General features: G+C 36.7%; 1 protein-coding gene across 1 annotated transcript in view; it reads left to right on the forward strand.

Moving 5' to 3' along the window:
• The first annotated feature begins 8,469 nt into the window (after positions 1-8,469).
• The window catches only part of Irag2 (inositol 1,4,5-triphosphate receptor associated 2), a 110,504-nt gene continuing 106,721 nt past the window's right edge, over positions 8,470-12,252 (forward strand). The window contains exons 1-2 of the mRNA XM_058576277.1: positions 8,470-9,060; positions 10,030-10,140. Coding sequence (XP_058432260.1) covers positions 8,490-9,060; positions 10,030-10,140 — 682 coding nt within the window. The 5' untranslated portion in view covers positions 8,470-8,489. The remainder of the gene's footprint in view (positions 9,061-10,029; positions 10,141-12,252) is intronic.

The following is a 12,252-nucleotide window of genomic DNA, read 5'->3' on the forward strand; positions in this document are numbered from 1 at the left end:
CACCTCTTCATTCAATTCATTGTAGATCCACGGGGATGTATTGTTCAGGTTTTCCCTTTCACTGTTCTGAGAAACATCAGCTACGATACACTCATTTGAAGTGGGAAGTCAGAGTTCAATTTCTCAGACAGGTGATGTGGTCTAGTGGATTTGGAATTTGAATATTATTTCTGGCTCCACCACTGGCTTCCTTTATGACTAGGAGAGAATCTCTCTGGGTGTTGCTAGTTTCGGTATCTGTGGATTGATAAGCAGTTCAAAAGTGTGGATGTTATGCTGGTTCATTTCATGGGAAGTTAAACAGAGCAAGTTGGGAGAGGAAGAGCCAACTGGTCATTTTTTTTTCTAGGCATTATATGGTGCTTTCAGAGGACTTCCAATATCTTAACATATTAAAAGAGTTCAGTGGCTAGGGTTGTGGCTCAGAGGTAAAGTGCTTGCCTAGCATGCATGAGGCACTGGGTTTGATCCTCAGCACCACATGAAAATAAAACAAAGATATTGTGTCCACCTATAACTAAAAAAACAAAACAAAACACACAAAAAAAAACTTCTTTTTTTTTTTTTTTAAAAAAAAGGAGTTCAGAAAGATCATCTCTCTCTCTTTTTGTACTTGGGATTGAACACAGGGGTGCTATACCACTGAGGTATACTCCCAGCTCTTTTTAGCTTTTTTTAAATTTTGAGACAGTGTCTCCCTAAGTTGTTGAGGCTAGTCTCAACTTAAAGTCTTCCTGCCTTAGCCTCCCACATCACTGGGATCACAGGCATGCACCACTGTTCTCAGACAGAAAGATCATCTTAACACCAAACATTACTGTGTGCACACAATGTGCAGTACATTTCTGAGGGCTTCACATACATTATCTCATTCAATCCCTGCAGTAAACCCAGGATCTCATTTTATGATATTGATACAGTTTTACAGATGAAGAAACAGGCACAGAAACAAAATTTGTCTTCAAGCTAATAAGAGGCTGAGTTGGGATTTGAACTCAGGTTATTTGAACCCAGAGCCTCAACTTGTAACTACTATACACCCTTCCCTCTTATCTGAAGATCAAAATGCTGACCACAGAATGAGACCACATATACAAATCTAGATATTTGAAAAAGGGATTTTCAGAGAGCCCCAGGTGGAGAAAGGGAGGGAAAGAATAGGGGAAGAAGTGAGAAATCATCAGTGTTAAAATCTGTGAGACATATGAATAAATACCCTAAGGGATTTGGCTAGAGCAGCCCCCAGGGTATTATGCAAAACTGCCAGTTTGAGAACAAAATGTTTCAAGTGCTTCAGTCTGTCTGCTTAGAACTCTGATTCTGGTTTGCTTTTTATTTGCTTTATGTTAGGTTTAGTTTTGTGTCTTTTGTAGGATCTCTGTTCCAGCTGAACATTATTTCCTCTGATGGGAAATGACATTGGTTCTGAATCTGGCTGAACTCTACCTATTCAATCTCACTTTTTTTTTTCTTCACTGCTCCACACCACACACCTGTCTCACTGTTCTTTCAGACTGCTTGCCCAGAATGCCCAAACTTAGTATCCCCACCACACAGCTTTGCCCTAGTCCCCATCTATGCAAAATTATTAGTTATTTAAAGCGAAACTTGTCTTACCTTCTCTACAAACCTTCTGAACCCTCATTGAATTACCCTATCCTGACCTTTCATGGAGCTTAATTTATGCACCACTCATATACTTCTTTGCTTAGCTACGGTATTTTGCAAAATGTAAACACTGCATCTCCTAAACCTGTTTTGGATGGGTAAAATGCAGAGACAAGTCATTAATTTTTTTTTTAATTTTCTTTTTTTTTTTTTGTAGTACAGGGGATTGAACCCAGGGTTGCTCTACCACTGAGCTACATTCCTAGCCCTTGTAAAAAAAAAAAAAAAAAAACTTTTATTTTGAGACAGGGTCTCACTAAGTCTCCAAGGCTGACCTAGAACTTGAAATCCTCCTGTAAGTTTTCCAGTCCTTAGCTTCCCAAATCGCTTGGAGTGCAGATGGCTGCCACTGCACCTGGCAATGTCATTTTCAGTGCTTCAAAAACCAGATAGTGTTTGGTTCAAGAGAAACTTATGAAATTTAACTTTAAAAAAATGACATTCATGTCATCCTGATGAGACACTACAATCCAGGTGATTTTCTTCTTGTGGTTGTGACTGCGGAGTAGAGCGCACCAACGTGGCACCCACTGCCCACAGCCTCATGTTCACCCTTCCTACACGCCCAACTTCACCCTCTGCTTGCACCCTCTGCTAGAACCCAGGCAGGTGCAACTGATCAGTGGCCTCCTGCTCCTACAGCTTGTGCCTTTCACTTCACCTCACGCTACCTGCCTCTATAAATTAGCTCCACTCACACACCTGATCTGTTGGTTTCCCTCCTGTCTTCCGGGTTCTCAGAACGTGGTTCTTGGTGCACTGGCAAAGTCAAGTGAAAACCAGTTGGTGAGTTTTCCCTAGGTAACTAGCTGAATTTCGGGCCCTGCTTGTACTTAGTTATCTGAGGCTAAGAAAGTGCTTCCCCTAAATGGGGAAGAGCAGGCCCAGATGTAAAGTGCCGGGTGCCTCCTCACCCCAAACTCAACCTCAAAGGTTTGTGGACAAAGACCAACTTCCAGTACCAGACTATAGCAGAGGTTCTACAGAATAAGGGGAAAATGTGATCTGAGTCTAGAAAGGAAAGACACTGAAAAAATAGGGAGGGGGGATAATTAGACAAGCGTGATAAAGTGAGGCTCCCTAGGAACCTTAACTTCTCCACAGGTGAATACTAGATTTGTTTTCCAATTGGCTTTCAGAGAGATCCACAATTGTCTTCAATGGCCATTTCCATGCTGGTCATTTGGAATGTGTTTTAGTTGAGTGTGAGAAGAACATGGGAGGGGAATGCTTGAATTCTTGGAATTAGAGAATTTTTCTTCTCTGAAAAGAAAATCAGACTTCACAAAACAAGAAGCGAAACATACCAGTGCAGGCAGTTTTCAGAAGCATATGTGTGACTGCTATTTCAGGAATTGTTCCAAAAAGATAGTTATAATAAGGTCTGTGTGACCCAATCTAGAAGCTTAATGTAACAAGGTTAAGTGAATGGTGGGCGGGTTCTGGTCTATTCCTGTTTGCATTCATTACTAATCAGAAACATTTACAGATGACAGATATGTTGAGTGTTTATTAAATCTGGGACTTGTGGTTTGCAAGTCCTTTTGATTAACAGCTGCTATCATCTATCCTAGAAAAGGCAGGTAAAAGTTACTATTTTATCACATAAGATACTAGTCACACTGAAACTGAAAATAGCTTAATCAGACAAATATAAAAATCATAGGTTAAATAGAAAAGCAGGCTCTGCCTACCCACTGGGTTCACTAAAGATGGGTTTGCTGGGGCATCTAGGTGAACAGGTGTTTCTTAATGTTTTGTTTTTTAATTTTATTCTAGTTGTAAGTGGACACAATATCTTTATTTTTATTATATGTGGTGCTGAGGATCGACCCAGTGCCCCACACGTGCTAAGTGAGCACTGGACTGCTGAGTCGTAACCCCAGTCCTTTTGAAGAGTTCAGTGGCATTTAATCATTAGCGAAGGACTGTTTTGGCAAAAGGAATCCTTTGTTTATCATTGATCTACACACACATATTCAATATTTTTGCATTCATCCATTATGTGTTTTGTTTTTAATTAAACCACTAAGTGGATTTCGCTTAGGTGAGTCATGAAAGATTTGCCTGGATTTCATAATCAAGTATTGAATGATTTTTAAAATAAGCCTATCTGATCTAAAACTTGAAAGTTCAATGTTTAAGAAGTAACCTTTGTAAAGGAAGAGAAATATTAGGTGGTTGATAAAGGAAAAATAATTGTCTACATAATCTTTCTCTGAGTTAGATGCAGAGGCTTTCTAAAGAGCTTTTTGAATCATTGTGACATCTGCCAGCTTTTTCAATGATTCTACTTTCTAAACATTATGACTTTTTTTTTGTAATGAAATTCAACTGTTTCTTAGTAACTGAAAAAATGAATATTGATAAACACAAAATGTCTTTGCAAATATTAATATGTGATATTGCCTATATTGTATGTACGTGGTAGATTTTACTCAGCCTGTGGAGAACTCGTTTATGAAGTTAGAACAAATATTCATTTCTGTAAGTCTCAAAGAGCACAAATGTCTTAGAGATTAATGTTGAACTCTGCAGTTACTCATTGGTGAAAAGTGGATATCCTATAACAAATAGCGTAACATTAGGTAAGAAATCAGACTTATTTTATAGATGTGGCTGGGCATCACAGACGTTATTGCTTGACAATTTTAGATCAGGCTGATAGTTGAAAATTGAAGATTCAAGAATTTGTACTATATATAAGACAATTCAGTCAGTAAGAATAGAAGTCTATTATGTAAGCAAGAACAATGACACATAGTTCAATCAGTAGGAAGAATAAAATAACATTAGTAAAATCAGTGGTTTAATTTGGAACATTATTTTACATTACATTTAGCTCATGTGAATCCAATGATGAATTCCTATAGCACATTTATAGTTCCACTTTTAAATTCTCTTTTTCTAACCCTGGATTTAACAAACAATATATAGCAAAATGCTCCATATATTACACAGTAGATGTCCTTAATTGTTTCCCTGTTCTTTCCAAGCTGGAATAATCACATATTATATGCTCTCATAGGTTATTATAACTATGTAATTTATCTGTAGTCTTTAAGTTGCTATATTTGGCTAATAACAAAAAATACCTAATGATGTTTGAATTTCAAATCAATTTTTAATTTTATTAATTTTTTTTTTGATACCAAGAGTTGAACCCAGGGGCACTTAACCCCTGAGCCACATCTACAGCCCTTTTTATGTTTTATTTTGAATCGGAGTCTTGCTGAGTTACTTAGGGCCTTGCTAAGTTGCCAAGGCAGGCTTTGAACTTCTGTTCCTCTTGCCTCAGCCTCCTGAGTCACAGGGATTACAGGCATGTGCTCCCACACCCAGCTTATTTAATTTTTTTTTCCTATTGTATCTTTTAAGTATTTTTGTTTTTTTATTTTTAAATACATTTAAAATTTTTCAGTGTACATATGACCCATGCAGTGTTTGGGATATACTAAAAATTGTCATTTTTTTTTTAAAGAGAGAGAGAGAATTTTTTTTTAATATTTATTTTTTAGTTTTCGGTGGACACAACATCTTTGTTTGTATGTGGTGCTGAGGATCAAACCTGGGCCGCACGCATGCTAGGCGAGCGCGCTACCGCTTGAGCCACATCCCCAGCCCCTGTCATTGTTTTTCTAAAATTAAAATTGTATTGTGCATCTTAGATTTAATCTGGCAGGTCTTGTAGTTTACTCTTCATACCTGTACCTTCCAAAGTTTTAGAAGAGCAGATTTCTGTTTTTCTCATGCTTATATCTCCAGTGTTTACACAGGGCTTAGCCCTTAGTAGGTATTTAATACTGATTGTCTTCCTAAAAGGAAGGTTATTAAAATATTTTAATTATAAATAAATGCAGGTAAAGTTCGAAAAGCAGTTCTTGTCATTGGAACTTTTCCAAGTGTACCATCCTTACATGGCAAATTTAAGTCAGCTAAAGCAGATAAATAAAGGGGGGAAATTTATTTTTTGAGATGGGGGTCTCACTGGCCTCCAACATTCCAATCCTTTTATCTCAGCTTCTAGAGTAGCTGGGATTATAGGTGAGTGCCATTGTGCCTGGCTCAGAGAAACTCCTTTTTAAAGAGAGATTCCGAGCAACTACTTCTAGTTAAATTTACTTTCAAGCTTTTAATTCTCAGTTAATGTTTTTTTTGTTTTTTTTTTTTCCCAAAGGCAATTATCATACAAAGCAAGTTAGTCTTGTATTTCCATTATGGAAGACTGCAGCTAATCTTTTCTACTGGTATCTAAAATTAAAAAAGTCTGGACAGAAAAGGCAGGGGATATTTCCAAGCCATATATGGTGACAGTGGCATAAACCTGGAAATCTTTATCATCCCATCTTATTGAACTTCCACAAATATTCTGCTGTATATTAGAAAGAGCAAAACAAGTTAATCTTGGGAGGCTTTGTCAGGAGTCAGTGTCTTAAGTGTACTCATTGTAACATTTAGCAAATCAACTGCCACGCAGGGCTCACATAGGTGAGTTGTGGAAGTTTACAAAACAGGGGAAAAAATGGCTTGAAAAATAAAATCAAACTCTGTGTTTTATACGCTGAGGATGTTAATCTGGGTCAGTTACCAGTGCCTGCAAAGCAGGGCCTCTCATCTTGGCTTGGACAGCACCCTACAGCAGTGTTTTATGGTGTGAGTAGACAAGGCTCTGGAGTCCAAGGTTTCAGTCTAGGGTCTATTGTGACAATCTGCACCTTGACACTCTGGTTCTAAAAGGGAGAGATGGTCAATACACACTGAGAACATTGATAAATATGTAGCCAATCTTTAAGGCTCTTTGCTTGACCTGGGGAAGTTGAATGCCTTCCTGTGAAGTCACCATCGTAGCACAGATGAATTGTGCTGGGTTCACAGGTGAATTCTCTTCTGTCATTACCACTGCTTCACGTCCACCCTCCCAGGTGAACAGCTCCTGTTGGGATAAGAGGGAGTCCTCCAGGAGAGGAGGTAGCTGGAAGCAGTTGGGAGCTAACTATCATAGCAGCTAGGGAAAAAGGCTTCAAGCCTCATAATTACATGTATTATATATAATTGGAGGTTATAAATTGTGCCACTAATAATGTATGAAGAATCACATCATGAATTTTGATTTCAAGATTTAGAAGTATTTTTTTAGAAAACAGCATGCAGATTCATTTGAAATGATCCAATAATAGAAGACAAAATTTAATTACATGACAGAATTTATGATACAATTTTAAATTTTGGGAGACTTCAGAAAATGGTAAGTCCAGTGAGAATTCAGAATTTCAGGGGAAGAATGTGTTTCGGTTTGGTATTGAAAGATAAGCCTTGAATACATAGTATAGTCAGATCACAAAATAAGACTTTGGAGGTGGTCATTACCCTAAATGGTGAATTCTGTTGGTGGAACTTCGTTGGCTGGAACTCACAGTCATTATTTTTTTTTGAATTTTAATATTTATTTTTTAGTATTTGGCGGACACAACATCTTTGTATGTGGTGCTGAGGATCGAACCCGGGCCGCACGCATGCCAGGCGAGCGCGCTACCTCTTGAGCCACATCCCCGGCCCCCACAGTCATTATTTTGAAATAAGATAAAGCCAGAATGAGAGTGCTTTGAGTATCTTCTTTCCAAACACCCTTTCCAATTACAACTGTTTCAGTTTTTTTTTTTGGCTGCTCATATGTTCTCTATTAAATTTTTATAAAGATCCATAAATGCAAATTTTTGTTTGATTTTTTTTTAAATCATAATTTTCAAACTCTACATAACTATTCAACTATTTGTACTAATTAGGTAAACTTTTGGATTTCTTTCCAAATTCCCTAATTATTCTAAGAGTCAACTCATGCTTTTTATTTAAGTCCATATATCCTGCCAAAAAACAAAACTGGGGGTGTAGCATGCTCAGCATGACTGAGGCCCTGGATCCAATCCCTGGCCCCAAACCAAACCTATGCTGGAGGCAGAGATACTTCAGCTCACATCTTGGAGATATGACCATTTGCAAGTTACTTCACTTCTTTGTTTCTTATCTGAAAGAGAGCATGTCCAGCATGGCATGATGGGGCATGCCTGGAATCCCAGCAACTTGGGAAGCCGAAGCAGGAGGATTGCAAGTTCAAGATCAACCTCAGCAACTTAGATTCTTCCTCAAAATAAAAAGTAAAAAGGGATAGGGATGTGGCCCGGTGGCAAAGTACCCCTGGGTTAAATCCCCAGTCTCCTCTCCCCAAAAGGCATGTCCATATATCTGACAGGGTTTCTGTGATATTTATACACAATACTTGTAAAATGCAGTAAGTTCTCAATAAATAAGTGAGAACAGGACAGAGCCAATGGTTGGCATTGAAATGAGAGTTGTTAGCATCATTGACATATTTGACATAGCATAAGTGAAAAGCAATACAGTTAAGAGTCCAATTTCTGAAATTGTACTTCCTGTGTTCAAATCTGGGCTCTGGCACTTATCTCGGTGATTTTGAATGTGTACCTTATTCTCTTCTTGCACAAAAATGGAGATAGTTTTAATGTTCACCTCAGCATTGTTTTAAGGACAAGTTGATAAGTATAATGAGCTTACTGCCTTGCCTGCATGTGGTAAGTACTTTATAGACATTATCTGTTGTTGTTTTCTGGACAATTGAGCATCAAAGTTAAATGCACTGGAAGTTGTTTAGAACAGTTTAACATTTTGTCATGATGTCCTCCCAAGTCCACTTGAGAATAAGTAGCCTATTGCTGGATAATAGTTAAGACAATGTTAACTTTTAAAAATGTGTCTACTTTTGCCCATACTTTAGGCACTTCTATCCAATTGGTGGAGAGCCAAGGATGACTTCTGCAAAGAAGGTAACTGAGAAGCGGCATAACCCAGTGGAAAGCATTTGCAGAAAAATCAGAGCCATTCAAAAAGGAGACGCAATTTCAAATCCGATTCGACAAATTATCAAATACCAGTCTAGCAGTTTTGATAGTCCACAGACTAATGCCAAGAAAACCTTTGAGGAGGTGCTGAGGAAGATGACTGCTGCTCACATTCCTGTGCGGGACTCTCGTTTTTCAAGTTCTGAGAAAGTGGCTGCCTTCATTTCATCCCCTGAAATAGCATCTGCAAGAACCCCATCCATCTCTCACCTGTACTCTCCCCAGAATGCCACATACACTGTTGGTCTCACTAGTTCTGAAAACATCGTAAGGCTGAGATCACAGAACAACCAGTGTGATACATCTTTGATACCACAGATCCGAGCAGGGGATGTCTTCTCTACCAAGGACTGGAATAACTACTGTAGTGGAAATAACAATTGTACCTTAATGCTTGACCATGATTCTGCCTCTACTCAAAGCTCTCAGTTTTTTACTAAGGATTCAGTGGTGAGAAAATTATCTCTGAATGATGATGGTAAATAATCATTTTTTTAATGTGTGTTTTTCCAGTGAAACAAAAATCACATCTGCTTTTAGAATATCTGAACTTAAAACCAATATACATTATTAAAGTTTAAATGGATGCATCTATCTTTTTCTAAGTATGTTTGTGTCTATCCCCCACCTTAAAAGAAAGTCTTATGTGTGAAATCTATTTTACATGCTTCTGATTAAAATCTGAATAGAAATTCTGGATTGCATTTACAATCATATCATTTGGCATTTCTCTACTGACCTGGAAATCAACTTGAATGCCAAATTAGAATGTCATGAATATACAGATATAGTGGACTTAAAATTCATATAATCCCTAGATATCTTGCTGAAAGAACTCTTCATATTTGTTTGCATAACAGCAAAACAACTATGTAAGAATATATGGGTTCTATTTCAGGAGCAAAGGAGGTAGGCCAGGGAAGATGTTAATTTTTCAGGCCAATGGAGATTTAGAAAACTACTTAAGAGATTGTTTAAAACAGTTTCTTATATAATAAGATCTGAAAAACAAAATGTAAAATTGTACGTAATCTGTATAGTTTCTTCTTTCCCTTTGTTTTTCTTATAAATCTATGTCCTACTAGTTGCTTTTTCATAAGGTACTTTCATTGTAAAGCAAAAAAACTTCATTTCCTTCTCCATATCTCTTATTCCTCCTTTTAAAAATTTATAAATAAAAAGGAAAAAATAGAGGGAGACCTTTTAAGACTACTTTATTTACTTCCTTATGATTCTGTCATGGAACTTGGGGAGTTGTGCATCTTGGGCTACATCCCCAGCCCTCAAGACCACTTTTTTGATGGGTTCATTCAAGACAAGTAATCAGTATTATAGGCTTCTGTTTATTAAAATAAGCTTTCTTTTGCTAAAATTAAATACCCCAAATGAGAAATGAATAACTTGTAGCACAGATAAGCACCTGAATTTGTATTTTTTCTTCTGATAGGATGGAAACCAGGAGCTGATGATGGCCAAGATGTAATGCACAGCACCAGTAAGGTCTGGGAGGAACAGTTACTCACAGGAATCTTCCATGCATGTGACACAAAATGCAGAGGTAAGTTGAAAACTATCTGCTTAAATGTTCAGGAGTACTCGTCATGTCACCTGTGCTTTATTTTGCAAGAGAAAGGGAAATGGTTTGCGTGGGGGACGCTCTGTCCCCATGTCCACACACATGGTGGATGCTGCCTAACTTGGGAGTAAGATTGGTTGTTCAGGTCTTGATTTTCTTTATGATTTCTTTAGTACCTCTTTTGCTTATTTTTTTAAAATATATCTTTATTTTATTTATTTATGTGGTGCCAAGGATCCAACACAGTGCCTCACACATGCCAAGGCAAGCACTCTACTGCTGAGCCACAACCCCAACCCCTCTCTTGCTTATTTTAACAGTGACTTAGATGGTTTCATTGAGTTTACCAGCTGAATTATCAATTCTAAGCATTGCTTGGAACTACTTACATGTCATAGGAGTTGTCTTACAAGAAATCCTATACTTCAGTATATAAAACCATTATACAAGTTTAGGTCAAAACTTAGCTTTATATTTTTGTTTCATTTTGAGATGTGTTCTTTTAAAATTTTCTGCAACTGATTTTTTAGCATGTAAATATTCATGAGCATTGTAATAAAATTAATGTATTGGTAAATAAATAGGGGAGAAGTAATCAGTAATCACTTTCCCCTGAGTAACCATTTAATGATTTCTTATAAGTCTTTTCACAATTTCCTCTGTTGATAACTTCAGATTAATTTTTAAAAATTATGGAACACTTCAAATATATATAGGAGTGGAGAGAACAGTATAAAAACTGCCTATATATGTGTCTACCAGTTATGTTTCATTCCTAATCCCACCTGTTTTCTTTTATTCTGGATTATTTTGAGGCAAATATCAGACATTACATTATTTTATTTGCAAATATTAAAGTAACTAAAATGTAACTGATTCTAGATAGAACTACAGTGCCATTATTATGACTAACATAACTTTATTATCAAATATTTTGTCAGTATTCAAAACTTCTCATTCGTGTGAAAAGTATCTTTTTAAACAAAAGTTTTATTGTTCAAATCAATATCCAAGAAAGGTCTCTTTTTTGTCTGCCTAATATGGGCATTCTCTCTTCTTGCTTTTTAAGTTATTAAGTAAAATGACTATTCTGTTTGGTAGAGTTTTCTACAACCTAAAATTTGGTGATCATATATCTATAGGAACACTTAATTTATTTCCTCTATCCTATAGTTAGAGGTTTGAGCAGATAAAAGTTCAAGGTTTTGTGTTTTGATTTTTGGGAGGCAACAGCAAATGGTGACGCTCCATCATTCCATCCTAATTTATCAGGTGCAATGCATTTATAATGAGAAACTCTGCCCTGTTTCATTAACTTTTTAGCCAGCCTCATCTGTGCCCTGAAGAAGCAGGATAAACCTACCAGTTTTCAAAATGCAAATAGTGACCGATAAAGGTCACTCATAATTTTGTTGTTGTTGTTTAATTCATCATTTCAGCATATTTGATGTTTTATCCATTGTAAGTTTTGTTACTGATGCTTATTTCAAAAGTCTTTTTAGATATACATGACTGCAGAGTATATTTTGACATATTCAAACATGAAGTCTATCTTATTCTCATTGGGATCCCAGTCTTGTGGTTGTACAGGATGTGGAGATTCATTGAGGTATATTCATATGTATACTGAAGCATATATATGTATATAATATATACACACACATACATATATGTACATAGGAAAGTTGTATCATATTCATTCCACTGCCTTTACTTTTCCTATCCCTCTAATCTTCTTATTAATGTCCATCATTGGACAATGGAAATCTCATGTTGATTACAGTGTCATTTGTGGGGGTAACTTTTCATTTTGATATAATTTCAAACTACAGAAAAGTATGAATAATTTGCACGTGCTCTCTATCCAGATTCACCAATCATTTTCATTTTGTCTCATTTGCTTTATTATTACTGTATTTCTATTTTCTGAACCCCTTGGGAGCAATTTGCAGATATGTATATTTTTTTACCCCAGTACATCAATATGGGTTTTCTATAGACAAGGGCATTTGCTTAGATGACCACAGTACATTTATCAAAGTCAGGATGTATATTTAACAGTGATACAATACTATTAGCTAATTCACAATTCTA

Source organism: Marmota monax, unplaced genomic scaffold (assembly GCF_021218885.2).
Source record: "Marmota monax isolate L192 unplaced genomic scaffold, Marmota_monax_Labrador192_F-V1.1 WCK01_AAM20220418_F8-fsc00012, whole genome shotgun sequence".
NCBI lineage: Eukaryota > Metazoa > Chordata > Mammalia > Rodentia > Sciuridae > Marmota > Marmota monax.